The sequence below is a fragment of the Atractosteus spatula genome, chromosome 25 (assembly GCF_055471065.1).
Source record: "Atractosteus spatula isolate fAtrSpa1 chromosome 25, fAtrSpa1.hap1, whole genome shotgun sequence".
Classification (NCBI taxonomy): Eukaryota; Metazoa; Chordata; class Actinopteri; order Semionotiformes; family Lepisosteidae; genus Atractosteus; species Atractosteus spatula.
In genome coordinates this window covers 10,724,815-10,746,765 of record NC_142730.1, presented here as the reverse complement: position 1 = coordinate 10,746,765, position 21,951 = coordinate 10,724,815, and the positions used below count along the sequence as shown (strand labels likewise).

Here is a 21,951-nt window from a genome sequence, read left to right as displayed (position 1 = left end):
GCCAGGTAGATACTTCTGTTCTGACCAAACTATCCTATTCTTCTCCCCAGATGTCCGGTTGGTGCCACGGATCCAAGGGGGACATCGCGAATATAGCCATCGTTTAGGGAGAATTTGCTGGTCTACAGGGATCTGCATGGAGTACTGTCACACAGAAGGACATGATGGAAGGTTTAATACTCCACACTTAGTACTTTTTTTGAATTGTATAATGTTAACATGCCCAGAGGGGTTGGGCAGCCAGTTGACCTTGGACCCCCAGAGGTTTTTCTTCTCCTTACTGAGGAGTTTTGGGTTCCTCTCCTCTGTTTTGGCCTCTTCTCTTTCTGTACTGTAACACGTAGTGCGAATTACGGAGGAGCTAGGGGGAGCTTAGCTCCCCTGAATAAGGCACGAGCTCCCCCGAAGAGACCATTTGCAAAATTTTGGTGGGGGTCTCTAAAATATGGAAACTGTCAATTAAAAAAAATCCTATTTCTACAGTATGTGTCGCTTTTTTCCAGTATAGACTACATTTGCGTTTCTGTTTTCAGCGTGTTGCTGCCATAGAAATAGCTAAGCAATTGAATACTATTACCGATCAAGGCATGGAGGTGCTGTTACAAAAGTAGGCAACGTTCCTTTTCACGTGACAAACGGACAAGCTAAAAGTCACTCTTGGTTACGTCTTCTCCAAAAAAAAAAAGGTGCACAGTAAATATGCAGAGAAACTTTCCAATGACATTCAGTTTTCAATACATATTTCTGAAAAACGACGATAATGCCCAAGAGAAAACAGGGAACTGTACTCGTTAATTTTGGGTTCACAAAACAACCCAAACTGGGCGATCTGACTGTTGCTGCTAGTGGTTGCACATCAGACAGTTCAGCTGCTGACCCGCCTGCCTGGCCTGCCCCTCCGAATACGTCCACCAGCAGCACTGGCTCCCCAGAGGAAGAGGCTGGTCCCTCTGTGACCCCAGTCGGCACCGATCTACCGGCTAACTGGACCAGCCAGCAGTGGACAGAGTGGAAAAACGTAACCCATGGCTTTTCGTTAAGAATGGAAACTTGGGATGCACACTGTGCAGAGATACAAAGAGTCTTCTGCTGTCAGAAAAAGCACTCGGCATGCATTTATCTGAGGAGTGGATTCATGGAGATGTGAGTAGGCCTTTGCAGAACCAGAAGCGGAAAAAAATATATAAACACCGTGATAGCTTATCACATAAAAGGGCCGTTGATATTGGAGAGACAAAGCAAAAAGAAATTCTCCCAAACAGGGTACTTGAATTTAATTCAAGAAACTGCAGTTTCATTCAGATCTGCCCATATGGTGTCCAAGGAAAGACTAGCTTATAAAAAGGTCACTCCTTCAATAATGTAACCGGAGCTTAATGGTGTCAAAGTAGGCACTGTACATAAGTCAGACCATTCCTGTGCTGAAATTATAGGTCATATTGCAAAGCAAATGCAGAACAAGCTTGTGTCGAGTATAAAAGAACTTAAGTCACAAAATAGCCTCACTATTGATGAAAGCACAGTGAACAGGCGTGCTCATCTCATCATATACATGAGATGCGATGAGAGTGGGAAAGGGGATGTGGACAATGTATTTTTGGACATCACAGAGCTGACGGATGGCACAGACACAGAATCAATCTACAGTTGCCTGAGAGGGAGCCTTAGTAACGTGGGTTTTGATGATGAGTTCATGAAGAAATATCTCATCAGCATAGCCACTGACGGGGCTGCAGTGCTCACTGGCAAATCCTCTGGACTGACTGCTAGGCTAAAGCGTGACTTTCCTAAAGTGCACTCCATACACTGTCTGGCACATCGCCGTGAACTGGCAGTCCAAGATGCTCTCAAAGAAGTGGCTGGGTGCAACCATTTCGAATTCTTTATCGCAAAACTATATTCACTTTATTACCAATCGACTAAGAACGCTCGGATGCTCGAGAAAGCAGCCGCAGATCTAAATGTGCAGATTTTGAAAATTGGCCAGATTTGAATATTAGATGGGTGGCAAGCAGTTTTAATAATGTAAAAGCAGTATGGAAAGATTTCCCTGCATTAGCACACCATTTTAAAACAGCAAGCAAGGGAGGATGCATCACGCAGTGCCACTGAGAGACAGAAACACAAGGGACTACACAAACGCCTCACTAACTCCTCATCAGTTGCTGATTTGGCATCTATGAAAGACGCTCTCCGTGAGCTGCTGGGCCTCTCCCTGAAACTCCGAAACAGAGACACATCTCTGGTGGAGTCCAGTTGCCACATTCAGCAGACCTTCGATATCTTGACAGCCAGGAAAGACACCGGCGGTCAATCCGCAGTGAAGGCCGAGCAGCGCTCGTCACTGGGCATGTTTAAAGATGTTGACATCTCAGAGGGTACAGGAAAGATAAACCGGCTCCAGTTCTATCAGTCTGTGATCAATAGCCTTACAAAGCGACTCGGAATCTGAATTAGTCCAGATGCTGAAACCGCTGGATAAGGGCTTCTGGCCACAGGATCGTGATGTCTTAATTCTTTACGGGGAAGGTGAAGTTGGTGCGCTTGCTAAAGCACTGGGCGAACCCGTCAGAGAGGCAGGGGAGGAATTCCGAGACAGGAAATTACAAGGCAAAGCATCAGGACAGACGCTGGGAAAACTCCACAGCAGGCCGGACGTGCCTCTCCACCTCAGCCGACTGCGAGCGGGGGTTCTCTGCCCGAGTGACACTAAGAGAAAACGAAGCCTCTTCTCACTTCTTTTTGTTGATCTGAATGGACCTCCTTTAGAGAGATTCGATCCCTGCCTTTTGTATCATCTTGGAGTAAAGCAGGCCACCGCTCGTCCACTTCATGGGCAACAGGACGGACACCACAGACAGCTGAGCCCAGGCCTCTGTGGTCACTTCTATTGTAAGGTAAGAGTAACTCCTGTTAAACTATAACTATATAATCCAGTGCTCACTTTGTATGCGCTAGCTGACTGGCCTTTCACGCGTGATGCGTCCCCCCCCAAACCAGGGGTGAGCTCCCCCTGATGCCAAGATATAATTCGCACCCTGCTGTAACATCATGTGTTGTCACACAGCTTTGTTAAGTGCCTTGGGGCAACCTTGTTGTGAAAGGCGCTATATAAAAATAAATTAAACTGAATTGAATTGAAATTGAATATAGGACAGCTTTTGTCTAAGTCATTTCTGTTTGAGGAGGCGCCAGTTACTGAAAGTAACGACTCACACACTTCAGACACCACTTTCCTTATTGCAAGCACTCAGAGTAGCCTACACAGTAAAAAACCGCTCCAGCCACAAGGAATAGCAGCCCTACCTGTGAACAGAGTGTAAGTTTCTTTTAATGCTGAGGTCCAGTATGAAGAGCTGTATTAACAATGTGATTTGTGCCACAGAAAGTAGTGTTTGTGCTGCTTTTGTTCCTCAGATGTATTGAACTGATGACTAAAGCTATAATACAGCAATAGCTAGTCTGTATTTTACATTGTTTACATTTTTCTAATTTACTCATATTTTTAGCTGTGGCTAAATATATTTTCCCAGAAACTAGATTACTCAAATGATTTCTAGCAAAAAAAATATCTGGCTAATTACGACATTTTTCTGTTAGGTAGTATTATTTTTTCCAACATTTTTATCAAACTTATCTGGCGAATTCTGATCAGCTTGCCCAGCAGGATTGAGGTTTGACTGTAACTATAAATATCGTTTGAACCCTTTGTGTCATCAACGTGTCGCTGTCAAATTGTAAACATTACTGTTGGCTAGATGTCTCGTAAGTTTAAAACTCATACTGATCACTGATTTCAAATACAAATGTTTAAAATAGCAATTGCTTAGTCTGACTCTCAGAGAACAGCTTAGTTTGGTTCTGAAGAGGTTCTGTAATTCTGTTTTTATGTTCGCCTGCTTATCGACATTGATGCCCTGCAATGAACTGTTGAATTTAAAAGACAAGACAGTTGTGAAGACTTATTGTTCATGAGTCCAAATCACGTCCATATTAGCTCAACTCAACAGACAACACTGAGGACTGGATGGAAATATTACACCATCATGAGAGCTCTCCGCTGCTGACAGTCTCATCACACTCTGTTTGTGAAGGTGAGCTGCAGGAATCAGTCGACTGTGTTCACGTGTGAGTGATCGGGCACGAATGGCAAATCTTTAATCATTCATTTAAATATTAAATACATATGAACTTCAATGTAACTGAAATCACAAATTGGAAATGAACTCTGCCTCCTTCTGTTATCTTGACACAGGTAGATTTCAGCGTGACTGGCTGAGCCACTTTCTGACCCCCAGCCAACTGCTGTCTCAGACCAACATGAGTAACAGCCCGGCGTTTCTCGGGAGGATGATTTCGGAGGTCAGCTTGAGTGTATTTTTGTTTAACACCAATATATTTGTGTGCAATGAACTTCACTGGGTCAGCATTATTTTGACACTAAGATTTCCATACGTTTTCCAACTTAATGCCTCCTTTTCCAAACCTTGGAAATCAGTCATTTTTAAGAAAAGGATACAGCACATGTGTCAGGGATTGTGCTCTGCAAAAGGATGTACAGCCATCGTGAATTTTCACAGGTTCCACAGTGCAAGAGCAGGTATTCTTAAGACACCGTCTGCCACCTGTACCCAACACCAGCAGCTGAGTCTAGCAGTCCTATCTGGAGCTCAGGGCCCCTGCGATCCTGCAGAGGCAGTAGCAGCACATCCTCCACAAGCACATGAGTCAGGTGCTCTGTACTGCAGGGAGCTCTGGGCTGCAGCTACAGTGTGACAAGGAAAAACAGGACACTGTTAGCAGCTCTTCCTCAAGACTCATCATGATGTAAACAGATGGAACTATACAACCTGTCACTATAGCTCTTTTAGAAAAAGCATGACACAGGCCAGTCCTATGGAAGCCATTATCAAGGTCTGACATTACATCATATCATATATTTTGAATGTATTGTTTTAGACGTAGGAGTACTGCAGTTGATGCACCACATATTGATGTTAGGAAATGGCACTTACTGCATCAAACATAATGCCCATCTGCCTCAAGCACACTTAAAAATGTAATTGTGAAGAAATGGAAGCAGTGAAGGCAGTTTCATCAGGAAACAGTACCTCAGTGTGGAACAGGCGCGCAGGGCCTGCAGACAGACAGCTCGGCTCAGGGCATCACTGGGCTGCTTTTTAACAAACGCCTGTGAAGAGACGGGAGAGAAATGTAAACCCCACTTCCCTCCATCAAAAGACACCAGGACAGGGCCTGTGCTCATCTAGAGGCACAGCTGAGAATCCAGAGACTGTGCAGCTGCAGTGAGGAAGAGAGCGAGGGCACCTCTCTCCCCTCTGATTTCTACTGACAGTAAGGACTGTCAGAGCATCCGTGTGGGAAAACAGCAGACAGGCGGCTGCGTCAGACACACTGACCATCATTGTCGCCAGGAGCTGGGCCTTGGCAGGGAAGCTGGGAGCTCCGGAGGGACTGGCGCTGCGCACTGCCTGTGCCATCATGCCCACACTGCGGCACAGGCTCAGTCTGACGCTGGGCTCCTACAGGGGGACACACAGCAGCTCACTCACTGACAGCCCAGGCAGACCCTGCAAGGAGTGAAAAACTCACTGGAATAAATCCTGACTGCACACACCTTACAGAATGTACCAGCAGGTTAGTCAAGTCAGCAGAAAGCAGTTATGAAGTTCACACTATGAGGTCTTCTGCTCTTAATAGCAAATTTAAACATAAAAATCTTAACTGTGATCTTTAAATTTCCTTCCTCTCTGGCGATAAAATGACCAGTAAAACTAGTTTTAGCTCAAGTCCTGGGGTGATTGCTGTGTGGAGTTTGCGTGTTCTCCCTGGGTTTCCTCCAGGTGCTCCAGTTTACTCCCACAATCCAGCAACATACTGGTAGGTTAATTGGCCTGTGGTAACATTAGCCTGGTGCGAGTGTCTGTGTGCCCTGTGAAGGACTAGCGTCCCGCCCGGGGTGTACCCCGCCTTGTGCTGTAGCTTGCTGGGATAGGCTCAGGCAGTACACAACCTACACTCAATAAAGCAGTTTGAACACTGGTTTAATGTTTACTTCCATTCATATGTTGTCAGTTTCTAGAATGTCAAATCTCTATAATCAGTGACTTTCTGAAAAAGGTAGAAAATGCTTCTCTACGGAAAAGTGCTTTGAAAATCTCTCCATCTGTCCTCATACTTTAAGATGCTCCGCGTCTGTCCATCAGTCGTGTAGAAAGGAATCGCTCAGAGACTTCCGGTTTTCATGGCTGTCGTCAACAGCAGTAGAAGCCCTGAGTCTGTGTGTGAGGAGTGGGAACAGATCACCTCACCTCTCTCTCCACAGGATTCTCAAACCCTGCTTCTTTCACACTGTCCTGAAGCGCTTGTTTCACAGTCTCCTGCTGAGAGAGGTGCTGGGCAGCCGCACCGACACACTGGTACAGGAAGGCCTGTGACACCGGAGAAGAGGACAGTGAGCACTGAGCTCAGGAGGCTGCTCTGTACAGCTGCACTGAGAGGACATGTTAGCTGTGGATAGCAATGCTCCCATTGATCAGCCGCTGATCGATATCAGCCGATTTTCATTCCAAATGACTCGATCGGTGGTTTCTAAATTGACCAATCTCAAAAACCAATTTTGCGATGACTACATTTCCGACATTACCTGAACATACAGTAGCAACATGTCCTCGCCAGTCTGGCAGTTTTTCCACACTTCTACAAAAAACGAAGAATTTACAGTTTGCAATACATGTGCAAAAGAAGTCGCTCGTGGGAGATCACCGGCTAGAACGTTCAACACCATGAACCTCATCAGAGATTTGAGAACTCAACACCAAAAAGAATACGCAGAGTGTGAACAATTAGCAAGTGCAAGAGCTGCGGCGACTAGCAAACCGACTCTCACTCAGTCATCAATAACGGCAACACTTAAAACACTGGAGCCTTACAGCAGGCACAGCAAGACAGCCGAAAGAACTACGGGCAGGATCTCTGCAGGCGACGTATGAGGAGATTCTGAATGAAGATAAAAGCGATGGTTGGGACAGGAATGACTCCACAGCATCAGAGATTAATCTCCACCTCAGTCAGCAACTCATCCCAAGAAGCACAGAGCCAGTGGCTTTCTGGAAGAGCAATCCAAGCCGTTTCCCTGCCTTGGCAGAAGCAGCTCAGGTCTACCTTTGCGCTGCTTGTATGAGTGTGGACAGCGAGCGTCTATTCAGCACAGCAGCGCACATTTTGCATGAGATGAGGAACAGATTGTCTTCAACACACGCACAGCTGCTCCCATTCATAAACAAGAATCTGCCCTCGATGATTAGTAAACAAGAGGCTCAGTAGCTAAAGAGCCAAATGATTCTGACTTCTTTCCTTTTGGTTGAAGTTGGCTACTATCTTCTTGTTAAACATCTTATTGAACATTTTATTTATTTAATTAGAATTATGGGTTGTGATTAAGACAAGCCTTTAATGTTGTTTTAGCTGTTTTTTTGTTATTGCTATATACTGTATGTGCCAAATGTACTGTATATGTAATATTTATAAAAGTTTTTGTGTGCATGTTTGATGAGTAAAAAGTCTTTATTTTATTTTAAGTGATTATTTTATTTCTTTTAGTCAGTAGTGTTTATTTTATGGTAATTGAACAATAATCCCACTACATTTTATTTTGTTAATAAAAATAAACAAATTATACCTGTGGTCTAGTTCATTTTAATGGGAAAAAATAACCAGGGTAACACTTAGCCATGGGACATGAGGCGTGTACATGGCTTATTGTAATGATTTTAACAGAAAAAAGCGTCCGATTCTAATGACAGGGAATCGGCCCTCAACAGCCTGATGGGAGCATCCCTAGCTGTGGAAACGACACACTGAAGTAGAGCACAGAGCGCAGAACCCTGAAGGGGCTCTCCCCTCTACTGCACAATCAAACACTGCTCACAGCTCACATCAACACAACAGCACACACGTATGAACCTAGCCTGAACAGACACACACCTTCCAACATCTAATACACAGCAAATTACAGACACACCTGCTATGTCACTACGTCACAACACTAGGTGAGGAATAAGACTTTTAGAGAGTAAAAGTCCCAGCTTCTCATGTAGCTCAGCCTTCTGTCAGACTCACCTTCTCCTCAGAGGTGGAGCTGAGAGAGCAGAGCACTCTGACTGTGGCCTGAGTGAGCCTACAGGCCCACACCTCATCCGCCACTGCGCTCAGTGTGTTAGAGAGCAGCTGCAGACACACAGGGGAGGCAATCAGGTCCACAGCAGAGTGAGCAAACACACCCACACACCACACTGGGCAGCTGAAATTACTGCACAGCTATGAGGACTGTCAACGACTCTCTCACACTACAGCACGACAGGACCACCTCAACAAGAGAAGAGAGATTATTCTCTTGAATCCACAGCAACCCAGGAGAGGAAGCACAAGACAGATGTCACTGCATCTGAATGACATGACATTACCTAACACAGAGGAAGAAGATCACTTTCCCTGTCTGTGCCCCCTCCCTCTCACTGTGTGTGTTATCAGTCCCCACTCCACACGCTTCAGGAGAGCCAGCACACCCTCTCAGGAGCAGACACGCCGGAACTCTCCTTCCTCCGTGACGTCACTGCTGCGGCCGGAGCAAACCCTCCCAGAGTGCTTTGCGGGAACTGAAGCACATCGCCGCTGCAACCCGGACTCGCTGAGTCTGAAGGCAAAACCTCTCTTGAGAGCTTCGCTGTCAGAGTGTGAGACTGACACACTGCTGCGGGAAATACCTGCGCCCGGGAGCAGCAGAGACCCGTCGCGGAGCGGGGCTGCAGGTCTGCCCTCGGCTCTTCTCCGCAGTGTGACAGGAGGCAGAGAGCCGCGCCTCAGGAGCCCCACACGCCTCCACAGGGATCAGCCGCAGGGAGACGATCGCTCCTCCGACACACAGCCGCTCACAAATAACGGCTGCGCTCCTCTCGCGCCCTCAGCGGAGCGGGCAGCCGCGAGCCGGAGCCGGAGGAGGCGGAGACGCCGAGCGCGCGGAGCTGCGACTCAGCCAATCAGAAGCCGCGATCAGCAGGGGGCGGGGCCTGAATGATAAACAATAGTACAGTAGGAATATTTTAGATTAATTATTCACAGAGTAATAACACAGGCGCCAGTGAAAATGCTTGTCAGATGCACCTCAGTTCATCATCCTTCCATTCCCTAAAAGAGGTTTCAGTAACATGGCTGGGTAGCTTGTTCCACACTCCTACAATACTTTGTGTAAAGAACTCACTCCTGTCCTGACTGGTGAGTCATGTCCAGCTGTTTCCTGAAAGACGCCAGTGTTGGGCAGCTTGTTCCACACTCCAACAATAACATTTCCATGTTCTGGGACAGTTTCTTGAGAGACTCCTGTAACTTCCTTTCCAGTTTTAACACGCCGGCAATTCATGTTTGCAGTGAAAGGCAGGCTCGTCTCATTTTGAGTTGAGTTGTATTTGTTTCTCCTGGGACCACTGTTCAGGATCCTATTTGAAATCTTCTTGCCTCGTCTCTAACACTTATAAACACATCATAAACTTTATTACATCGGACATGATTATGCTGAATCAGATGTTTTGTTCATTGATTTTTTTTTCGGTTTTATTGGAAAACGAGCACCATCATTAAAATAAATGGTAGGCAATTTATTACCCCATGTGCAATCAATAGCTGTGATTTGAAATCAGGTATAGCATCAGGTCATTATGAGAAAGCTAACTCTGCATTGAGGAAGAATTTTAGCATTTACCTTTTTTAAAGTTTAAAAGATAGTGACTAGTTGGCTTTGAAAAATGCCTTTTACCCAGCAACAGTATGAAAGAACAATTGCAGGCATATTATTTGACTTTTTGATATTAATGCTACAATAGCAGAATGTCTAGCTCATTTCACACCTTTTATTTATATACTTCCTTTTGTCTGTATACAAGGTAAAATTGCTCCTTAAGAAGAATGTGGTCAATTACAAAGAAATGTTTGTAGAGATAAAAAAAACTCCCAATATGGAAACTTAGAATGAGCTTTCCTGTGTGAATCTGCTGGATAAAACTAATTGCATTTACCATCTCGGTGGAGAGATTACTCACAGATCTGTATGAGAGGCTGCTCTCAGATCTGCATGATTATATTCTCCCCATGCGCATGAATAAAGGACTTTGCTTGACCACACCTAACCTGAGTGAAGACTTCTTCAACAATTTCTAAACTTTTCTTCAACAACATTCAACACAAAATGAAGCCCCTGAGCTGTCAACCTCTGAGAGAATCCAGTAGAATCCAGAGTGCTTTCTGATATGTACAGCAGCTCAGAAAGGTTCCATTCACTGCAGGGCGGCTCAGTTGTTTTTCACTTCATCTAGAAAGCTGATTTGAAGTCTTATGTCTCCAATCGTATCAAAGCAGGTCTTTCATGGTCAGCCCACACTGGAACAGAAGTTCCACCACCACAAGCTTGAAGGTCTTTGCCTGAACCCCTACAGCACTGAGCCGAACCTCACAAGTGAGGCCAGATCAGTAAATCAAGATCTGTGAGATCTACTGTACTCAGATCAGTAAATCGGATCCAAGACAGACTGTAAATCACATGACTGTGGCACAGTCCTGTATGAGCTCCAGATTAAACCTCAGGTGCTCGTCTCTTTTAAATCTGGACTGGCACACTAACGTTGAGAGAATCACTGGGATGTCTTGCTTAAGACACAGGTGACCTGATGCATGAGGTGATGGAGGGGTTCTCATCTGCAAGAACATGCCTGTAAACTACATTGACATTGTTAGGACCCCCAGCCCCAGTGGAACAGTGTCAGGCAGCGTGTGGGTGAGCAGTCCCCAGGAGCAGATCCTGGTGAGAATGACGGAACTAGTAGGGTGAGCAGTTCAGTCCCTCTGACTGGTACAATACCTTGGCTGAGTGTTTTCCTCCTAGAAGAATCTGGTGCAGCACAGCTCCTGTCCCTCTCTGTGTTATTGCTGCACAAATGATAAGAATCGTGTGAATGGGAAGAACTCTTTTCACCTGCCTCACATTTTCAGCAAGTGCTTCACAGGAAGGGTGGGGCCCAGTGCTGCCACCAGGGACTGGAGACCAGCCTGAGAGACACACAGCAGCCAAACAGGGGCACCAAGGGGAGCACTCCCACTCTTGCGATCAGTGCCATGAGAGTTTCCACACGCGCACAGTCAGTGTCTCAGCTTGATTTCTCAGCTGAGGATGTTCATTATATCTGGAGGTGAGGACAGCTTCTCCACCAGAGTGTTTCCTCTCTCTCGGTCCCGTGTCAAACAGCCCTGGAATTTGAGCTGTTCATTCAATGATTAGGTCAGTTTGGTTGTATAAAACACATTGGACTGTCACTAAATCTGATCCCAGATTGCTCAGATTGATGTTTCAAGAGCCCATCATTGACATGAATCTGTTTCTGGCATGTGCACTAAACATTACTGTGTCTCATGTCTCATTAGTTGTGAGGAAAGACTGTAAATACTGTCTGCAGCACAGCTCCCTGGATACAGATACAAGTGAGTACTGTGTGCGTGGGTGTGGATGTATATTCACCTTTACTGTTCAAAATGCTGAAATGATTTTAAATTAAATACAGCTTTGCTGCCTCACAGTGCTGGGGCCCTGGGTTCAACTCTGGAGTTGTGGTCTGGGTGGAGTTTGCATGTTCTCCCGGTGTTTGTGTGGGTTTCCTCAAGGTGCTCCATTCCCACCCCCCACAGTCCTAAAATGTACAGGTAGGTTAATTGACGTCTGTGACATGTTTGAGTGTGTGCATGTCTGTGTGTGTCTCTGAGTGTGTGTGTGAGAGTGTGTGTTTGAGCGTGTGCGTTTCTCTGTGTGTGAGTGTGTGTTTGAATTTGTGTGTGAGAGTGTGTGTCTGTGAGTATGTGTTTGAGTGTGTGTGTTTGAGCGTGTGATAGATAGATATTTTATTGATCCCGTGAGGGAAATTGCGGTGCAACAGCAGCTTTACACAGACAACACAGCCACAGTGTAACGAATGATACAATAATAATAATACAATACGTACAATACAATCAGTACAGTGAGGGTGCACTAAAAGAGTTACTCACAGTCCGGACACACAAAGAACAAACTAGAACAGAACAGTACCCAGAAAAATCGTATAACACATATATGAATATAATTATAGATGTAAATATAGTGTGGTGTCTCCGGGGGAAAGTTTATGTCAATGAAAGTAGTACTCACACCACACTTTTCTTTCCTGAGTTTCGTGGGTTTCTTCCTCCAACTATCTTCCAAATACAGTCCGTAATCCGTTCCCTTAATCCTGATCCGATCCGAGTTCCAAAAGTCCGTAATAAAGCCAATCCGCGATGTATCCTTATCCAGTGTCCATAATCCAAAAACCATAAACCTTTTCTCCTTTCAGTAGTCCGTTATTCTTTAGCCCGATCTTTAACATACACCTCTTTCCTCTCTTTTCCTCCAAACCGCATTCACCTTATCGGCTTCCGCCCTGTTCACTGCCTCCGGGGCACTTATATTTCGGTTCCTGTTGCGGCTCAGCTGTGTCTCATTGTTTCTCAGGGTAGACCCTTTCCATTTAAAGGTCAGCTGATTCTTTTTGGCAGCCATTTTGCTAAGGTCCATATCTAGTATTTTAAGTAGGTCATTCTGAAAATACCTGTTATGAATGACCCTTCCCCTGGTCATGTTACATACCCTCCCCCTGAGATCAGCCCCGTCCTCGGGCTGTCTAAAAAAAAATAAACAATGCATTAGGGAGAGGGTGTCTACATTACCTTGTTTTTTCCCAGGTCTATAAACTGTCCGGAACTGAAACCTTTGAAGACTAAGGCCCCATCGGGTGATTCGATCATTTTTGTCCATATTTTTCAACATCCATGTTAATGGTGCATGATCGGTATACAGAACAAACTGTCTTCCCAACAAATAATATCTTAAATAGTCAAGAGCCCATTTTATTGCAAGACATTCTTTTTCTATCGTTGAATAATGTTTTTCCGCGGCGTGTAACTTACTACTAATATATAAAATAGGGTGCTCTAGTCCATCAATTTCTTGTGACAGTATGGCTCCAACCCCAGTATCGGAAGCATCCGTCTGAACCATGAATGTCTTGTTAAAGTCCGGCGCCTGTAAGACCGGTTGAGAAGGTAACGTTGCTTTTAAGTCCTGGAAGGCCCTCTCTTCCATTTCTGTCCATTTTACTTTTTCAGGACAGCTTGTTTTTGTCAAGTCATGCAGAGGGGCGGCAATGGAGGCAAATAACTCGCCAGTCCCAAAAATGTTCGTATCTGCTTTTTCGTAGATGGCTGAGGCCAGTTTTTGATTAACTGTACCTTTCGATCTTGAGGCATAATCATTCCCCTCCCAATCGTATAGCCAAGATAATTGGCTTCCCGGGCCCCCAGGCAACATTTATTGGGATTGGCCGTTAATCCTGCTTCTCGTAAAGCTCCCGTTACTGCTTCCAGGTCTTGTAGGTGTTGTTCCCAGGTCGTACTATGGATCACAACATCATCTAAGTAGGCGGCCGCAAAATCACGATATGGTCTAAGTATTCGGTCCATTAATCGTTGAAAATTAGCTGGGGCTCTGTGTAAACCAAACGGTAGGACCTGCAAAAGCGGTCTTGGCTTTAGCTTCTTCAGCCAGTGGCACCTGCCAGTACCCCTTCGTAAGATCCAGCGTACTGATATATCGGGCATTACCTAATCGCTCAATTACTGTAACTCATCGATACGAGGCATAGGGTATGCATCAAACAGCGAGATCTCGTTTAACCTTTTGAAATTATTACAGAATCTAATAGTCCCGTCCGGCTTGGGTATCAAAACTATAGGACTAGCCCACTCGCTATGGGATTCCTCTATTATTCCCATACTTAACATTTTTTCAACCTCTTCTTTAATTAATTTCCTTTTGGCTTCCGGTATTCGATAGGGAGGCAATCTTACCCTTTTCCCTGGTTCTGTAATAATCTTATGCTGGATGAGGTGAGTTCGACCCAGTGTCCTGGAAAAAACATCTTTGTTCTGCGATAGGAATTCTTGTAATTCCTGCTTCTGTGGCGGAGCCAGGTCCCCCACGGTTACAGCACCTGTTTCTTCTTCCAAAGGGTCAGGGGAGAAGTGGGTGAGCAGTACTTCTGCTCCATTCCATTTTTTTAATAAATTGACATGGTAGATCTGGTGCGGACGCCGTTTGTCATGTCGCTTGACTGTGTAGTTGACCGGACCCACCTTTTCAACCACCTCATAAGGTCCCTGCCAGGAGGCCAGGAATTTACATTCCGGGGTCGGAACCAATACTAAAACTTTGTCCCCAGGCTGAAATTCTCGTACAATAGCTCCCCTATTGTAAATCTGCTTTTGCTGGGCCTGGGCTTTTTCCAGGTTTTCTTTCACAATGGGCACAACAATGTTGATTCTTTCTCTCATTTGTTCGACATGTTCAATGACAGTCTGGAAAGGTGAAGGCTGATGCTCCCAAGATTCTTTAACCAGATCTAATAGGCCTCGTGGTCTCCGAGCGTATAGTAACTCAAATGGAGAAAACCCGGTCGAGGCCTGCGGTTCTTCTCGAATCGCGAACATTAGATAAGGGAGCAGTTGATCCCAATTTTTACCATCTTTCTGCATGGCCTTCCTCAGCATGCCTTTGAGCGTCTTATTAAAACGTTCCACCAGTCCATCCGTTTGTGGGTGATATACCGAGGTTCTGATCTGATGAATTCCCAATAGTTTACTTAAGTCTCGCATGACTTTGGACATAAAAGGAGTTCCCTGATCTGTTAAGATCTCCTTGGGGATTCCCACCCTAGAAAAAACCTGTACTAGCTCCCTAGCTATATTGTTGGCGGTGGCGGCTCTCAAGGGAATGGCTTCGGGGTACCTCGTGGCGTAGTCCACTATTACCAGTATATACTGATGTCCTTTGGCGGTTCTGATCAGGGGTCCCACCAAATCCATCCCAATCCGTTCAAATGGAGTTTCAATAATTGGGAGAGGAATCAAAGGATTCCTATAATAAGGTTGCGGGGCAGTTTTCTGACATTCCGGGCATTCCCGACAATATTTCTTGATGGCTTTATATATACCTGGCCAAAAGAAACGAGCGAGCAGTCTCTCGGTTGTCTTTTTCACCCCCAGGTGTCCTCCCAGGAGGTGGCTATGGGCCAAGTTGAGGAGTTTCGACTGGTAGGCCCGTGGAATCAGAAGTTGTTCTACTTCTTCTTGATCTCTCCTCTGCACCTGATATAGGAGGTTGTTCTTCACCATGAAATATGGGTAACTCAGGGCACCCTTGGTATTACACAGCCTCCCCTCGATTTTCCTCACATGTCCCCATGCATGTGTAGCGGCAATGCTTGTTAATAAGACAGAATTAAGTGTTGCGGTGCTTTCCCAAATGAGGCCCCATCTCTCTGTTCATCTCTGTGGTGCAGCCACAGAGAAGCTATTCATGCAGGCTGATTTAAGGTTTCTTTTGATAAGGGACAGCTCCCAAATGGGGATGCACTTAGCTAAGCCTGGCTATCATGATCAATGGTCATCCATTGGCGCCTATCTGTCTAGGGAGTGCCAGATGGACATCTGGACTGCATTCCTAGGTGTCAGGAGTAAATGACTCATATCTCACCTTGATCAACCAATCAGGGACTGGTAGGGCCGAGTAACCCACGTGGGACTCTGATGCCCATGGAACTTTCAGCCAATGAACGAGCTGAAGTTCCTCCAGGTAAAAACAGGCAACACAGAGGGCCTCAGAGAATTCTGTGAACTTTTTCGAAAGACTATTCTAAAGGAGAATGTGAGAAGAATTCCAGGCCAGGATGGCCCAGGAGCAGAAAGGCTCCCAAGGGCAGGACATTCTCGCAGCGCACCTCCTGACCATCCTGAGACTCAGCCCGGACAACCACGGAACGGCCAGTGTGTCCGAGTGCCAGAACTTTCCTTTGTTCTAAGAGTCTAGAGCGGAGGTTGCCAGAGAGTAACCAGAGGATCCACCCGAGGTTAGCATCAGCACCAAGCCTCGTGAACAGGTCGGAACTGTGGACAGCTGAATCACTATTCAGAACTAGCGCTTCATCAGGAACGAACCGGTCCTCTTCCTGACTTGCTGGGACCCACAGTCATCTTTTCTCCTGTGCACAAACTTTGCTAGTTTCAGACAACACTAACTAGCCAGTCAGTGAGCATCAGCAGCGCACCGTCGCAAGCCGCACAGCACAGCCTGGCACGGAGAGATCTGAATCCCCAGAGATTGGATGAGTATTCAACTTCAATGCATTACAGCTCGAGAATTCAATTGTTATCCCAACCAGTTGATATCAATTTAATTCCTAAGAGTTATGTACTTGTTTTGAGTATCTAATGTAGAAGTTGTAACCAAGTTCAATTACGAAACGGTCTAAATGAATGATATACCGAACGTATGTCCTCTTGATATATGTAACTCTTCGTAACTGATTGAATATATACCTTTTGTATTCTGATAACCCTCTCGATAAGATCTGTTAGGTTTATATGCATATTCTATGTATTAATAAATGTATCCTCGTGTATTAGTACCTGTGTGTGTGCGTTGTTTGAGTTATATCGCATGGTTGGATTCTAAGGCCATCAAAAGAATCATTTTGTGATTTACTGCTACAATTAATAATTGTCTCAGTAAATGCCCAAACCCTACAGAACTGGTGCCTTCAGAGAGCACACTACACATGTCTCAAATTTCCATCTTCCAACTGGGCCGTCCCAAACCTACCTCGATGTTCTGGTGTCTCCCAGTCCGGTATATCCATACCCAGGAATTCATCTCCTAGTTCGGGGCCTTCTTCCTGTGGGCCCGCTTCTCCTGGGGTGTCTACAGCATTGTTGACAGGGTCTCCAGTACCCGGGAGGGGACTTGGCCTAGCTGACTGAACATTACTCCAAATTTGGAGGAAGTAGGGACAGTCTCTTCCCAACACCACCGGGTAAGGTAATTGGTCCACCACCCCGGCCGCTGATTTATATGTTCCCCTTTCCGTAGTGATGTTAATTTCTGCAGAGGGATACCTCTTTGTGTCCCCGTGAATGCAAGTAATAGGGATCCCCTCCATGCCCCTGATTTCCGTTTCTTCCGGTAGCACTGTAGGGATCACCAGGGTCACCATACTTCCCGAGTCTAGCAAGGCCTCAACAGGTCCTTCCCCTATCTTAATTTTAGTAACGTGGGGTTCCTCACAGGTCGGAATGTTCGCCGTGAGGTAGTCACCCCTTGCTTCCTCTCTGGTGTCCTCTTACCTGGGTTCAGACCAGCTAGGACAGTGGCTGGCTACATGCCCCTCTTCATGACAATTATAACATCGACAGGTTGCTCTCCCTTGCGGTGGCCTCGGTTTTGACCTTTCTTGAAGGGATTTCTTCAATTGGGGCGGGCCCCGATAATTACTGTACTTTAGTAACCGATACTTTATTTCAGTTTCTGAACTCTTGGGGCTTCTTCTCTCCTCTTTTTGAACTTCCCCCTTTTCTTCCCCCATCACGGCCGCAGTGGCATGCTGTCTGTCCACTAAGTCCATTGCCTGGTCCAGTGTCTGGGGATCCCCATCACTCACTTTCCTTTTCAGATGAACAGGCAGACTCCTCACAAAGTGATCCAACTCCACCCTTTCTACCACCTGTCCTGGGTTTAATTCTTCTGGCTGGAGCCATTTCTTTGCCAGATGTACCAGGTCAAACATCTGAGACCTCGTGGGCTTGTCCATTTGGTATCTCCAATTGTGAAACCGGACCGCTCGTATTGCCAATGTTACCCCCAGTCTTGCCAAAATCTCCCTTTTCAGAGTCTCATTATTCTCTGCATCTTCTTCTTTTAAGTCATGATAGGCCTTTTGAGCTTCTCCAATTAAATAAGCGGCTACTCTCCTGGCCCATCGCTCCTTGGGCCATGCATTTCGAGAGGCAGTTCTTTCAAAGGTGGTTAAATACGCTTCCACATCATCAAGCTCTGTCATCTTTTGTAGCGCAATTTGTTCAGCCTGAATGGTGTCTCTCCCCGCTACTGGGGCCTGCCGGATTTCTTCCCTCAATCGGTGCAATTCTTCCCGTACAAATTTTTGCTCCTCTATAATTCGTTCGTTAGTTTCGCTTTGAATTTGATTCGCCTCCTGCTACGCTTGGATAGCTTCTTGCTGTCCTTTTAAAGCCTGAAATTGGGCGAGGGTGGCCTGGGACAATTGCTGTATTAATTGTTCCATTGTTTTTCTCCACACACGCAAAGCGAAACCCACTTCCACACACCCACAAAAAAACTTACTTTCTTCGATTCTCAAACCCGAGCGGGCGCTGCCCGCATCCTCCACCAATTGCGGTGTCTCCGGGGGAAAGTTTATGTCAATGAAAGTAGTACTCACACCACACTTTTCTTTCCTGAGTTTCATGGTGTTTCTTCCTCCAACTATCTTCCAAATACAGTCCGTAATCCGTTCCCTTAATCCTGATCCGATCCGAGTTCCAAAAGTCCGTAATAAAGCCAATCCGCGATGTATCCTTATCCAGTGTCCATAATCCAAAAACCATAAACCTTTTCTCCTTTCAGTAGTCCGTTATTCTTTAGCCCGATCTTTAACATACACCTCTTTCCTCTCTTTTCCTCCAAACCGCATTCACCTTATCGGCTTCCGCCCTGTTCACTGCCTCCGGGGCACTTATATTTCGGTTCCTGTTGCGGCTCAGCTGTGTCTCATTGTTTCTCAGGGTAGACCCTTTCCATTTAAAGGTCAGCTGATTCTTTTTGGCAGCCATTTTGCTAAGGTCCATATCTAGTATTTTAAGTAGGTCATTCTGAAAATACCTGTTATGAATGACCCTTCCCCTGGTCATGTTACAATAGATATAAATATAAATGTATTGCACGGGTCCATGGTATATATTGCTCAAAAAACGGTTGTGAACATGAAAAGAAAGAGAACAGATGTAGCAGTAGATGTGTAGATGTGTTCTGTCCAGAAACAGGTCACTGTCAATGTTGCCTCTGCCCAGACGCAAGGTGGATGCGTTGTACAGTCTTATGGCAGAAGGTAAGAATGACCTCCTGTAGCGCTCCCTGTCGCACCGTGGATGAATCAGTCTATTGTTGAACGTGCTCTTCATTTCTGAAAGCCTGTCATAGAGGGGATGGGAGATGTTGTCCATGATGGCCTCTAGTTTGGACACCATTCTCCTCTCAGCCACTACCTCCAAGGGGTCCAGGCCAGACCCAATGACGGAGCTTGCTCTCCTCATGAGCTTGTTCAGCCTTTTAGAATCCCCTGCTCTAATCCCAGGACCCCAGCATACAGTACCACTGCGTAGAAAATGGCGCTCGCTACCACCGACTGATAGAACATATGTACTGTAGCATCTTACTACACACATTGAAGGACCTGAGCCTCCTCAAGAAGTAAAGTCGGCTCTGTCCCTTCTTGTAGATGGCCTGGATGTTTTTAGACCATTCCAGTCTATCGTCGATGTGCACTCCCAGGTACTTGTACGAGTCCACCATCTCCACGTCACTCCCAAGGATGTAGACAGGAGTAGGTTTGACCTTGTTCCTCCTGAAATCTACCACCAGTGTGTGTGTCTGTGTTTGTGTTTGTGTGAGTCTGCCCTGCAGTGGACTAGTGTCCTGTCCAGGGTGTATCCTGACAAGCGTCTTGCTTGCTGGGACAGGTTCAAGCTCCCTGTGACCCTAATTTGGATGAAGTGAAAATGGACAGACATTTCCATAATCAGAGTTTCCTAAAATAACGGAACTGCAAGCTCTGTTACAACATTGATATAACAAAGGATCAAGTTTCTCAGCCAGAATCTGGTCCCCAAAACTGATCAGGACAAAATCCACCTGCCTTTCGCTGCTTCTCTCTGTCTGTCTTTGTTATTTCATTTGGTGTTTTACTCCCCTTTTCATGTGCTTAAAGGGCTGTAGATGTTCGATCGAAGAGCTAACTTGGAGTCTCAGCTGATCAGCTCAGCAAACGGCTCCATCGATACACTAAGAGCTCAGCAGGAATGAAAGCCTGTGACCAGGGTCCCCAGTCCTGTGTGTCTGCAGGATTTCAGTCCAGCTGGACTTTCAGTGACCTCAATTAGCTCATTATTGGCTTAATTGGACCAGTTTTACAGCTTCTTCCAGCTCTTCAGGAGCTGCTGCTTCGAAGACCCCTGGAAACCTCACCGACGCCCTGGGTATCCAGGAGCAGGACTGGGGCTGAGCTACAGCAGGGCTCACCAGAAGCAGGACTGGAGAGCCTCACCTGCAGCTCACAGTGTGTGAGGCTGGCCTCAGCTTCACTCACGGTCTCCTTTGCTTTGTCTCCAGATGCTTTTGCAGGGACTGGATATCGGTCTGATAGTGTTTGTGGATCTCCAGCTGCGTGTGACCGTCAGTGTGTCTGTTCTGGGCTTGAGGGCTTTGAGCCAGACCGAGGCCAAGGTAAGGAATCAGCCCAGCACACAGCTGCTCTGCTGCCGAACTCGAGTCACCACCCATCCCACAGGAGACTCAGATCAGGACAGTCTGGGGGTGTCTCACAGAAACTGGGACCTAAACTGGCCACGATCTGGTTTCACCCCTGGGTTCTGGTAGGAGGTATCGCAGTGTCAGAACACTGACCAGTAGATTCAAAAACAATTTCTTCCCCCAAGCAGTCCGCATCATAAACAGCTCAAATTAGCACCTGCACTTTAAGGTACTGCACTGTTTGCACTATGTCCTGTCTTGGCTGTGTTATAACGTCTAGTGTCTAAATGTATTGTCCATGTCTGTTTATTTCTTTTTTCTCCACTGTTACTGGGTACAGCTGAACGAGTAGGCATTCTAACACACTTGTTGTATATGGCCAATAAAACATCTTGAATCTTGAAAGTGACTGCCTGCAGGAAAGCTTACTTTGCCTGTTCAGCAGTAGGTTAAACTGGCGAGTTCTGACAGAAATGCTCATTTTATGTGCAGCCGATTTTTGATACTACTCTTCTGGTGAAATGAATGTACTGAGAAGAAAAATTCTCAGAGTTCAGCTGGTTTTAGAAGCAGAAGGAAAATGACCACTTGGAAGTAACACGTTGCATATCCTGCTGTTAAACCTCCAGCCATTTGGGTTTCAGTCAAATGAGGAAAAAACCGTTTAAACTTCAGTTTTTTTCATTTCATCCAGAATGTCGTGGACAAGTTGTCATGAAGACAGGAAACAAGCTGTTTCACGCAGAAATGGCTCCAGCTGAACTGAGGTGTATCTGACAAGTATTTTCATAGGCAACTGTTTTATTATTATATTAATAATATAAAATATTCCTACTGTATCTTGTTCTTCATTCAGGCCCCGCCCCCTGCTGATCGCGGCTTCTGATTGGCTGAGTCGCAGCTCCGAGCGCTCGGCGTCTCCGCCTCCTCCGGCTCCGGCTCGCGGCTGCCCGCTCCGCTGAGGGCGCGAGAGGAGCGCAGCCGTTATTTGTGAGCGGCTGTGTGTCGGAGGAGCGATCGTCTCCCTGCGGCTGATCCCTGTGGAGGCGTGTGGGGCTCCTGAGGCGCGGCTCTCTGCCTCCTGTCACACTGCGGAGAAGAGCCGAGGGCAGACCTATGAGAGGGAGCGGGTAACTGGACCGAGCTCAGCCCGGGAGTCCCGCCAGCCTCGTCTGCAGCCGGGAGGCGCTGCTGAGCCCCGGGACCCTGCTCATCCCCGCGGCCTGGAGCAGAGCCCAGTGCAGCACAGCGCCAGGGACAGGCTGGAGAGAGAGAGAGAGAGAGAGAGAGAGAGAGAGAGAGAGAGAGAGAGAGAGAGAGAGAGAGAGAGCCTCCTCAGAGGAAGAGGGGCGCAGGGAGAGAGATCAGGGGCTCCAGCTGTCCCGAACCAGCGGGTCTGCAGGACCGTCAGTCTCGGACCTCCTGCGGCCCAGCGACGGGTC

General features: G+C 46.4%; 1 protein-coding gene across 1 annotated transcript; it reads right to left on the bottom strand.

The window, feature by feature from the left end:
- Positions 1 to 4,728: 4,728 nt before the first annotated feature.
- LOC148815410 (maestro heat-like repeat-containing protein family member 1) lies at positions 4,729 to 6,688 on the bottom strand. Its single transcript, XM_088905086.1, has 5 exons — positions 6,668 to 6,688; positions 6,333 to 6,452; positions 5,421 to 5,543; positions 5,112 to 5,191; positions 4,729 to 4,765 (listed from the first exon to the last, which is right to left on the bottom strand). The coding sequence occupies exons 1-5, from the start codon at positions 6,686 to 6,688 to the stop codon at positions 4,729 to 4,731; spliced, it is 381 nt and encodes a 126-aa protein (XP_088761212.1).
- Positions 6,689 to 21,951: the final 15,263 nt, after the last annotated feature.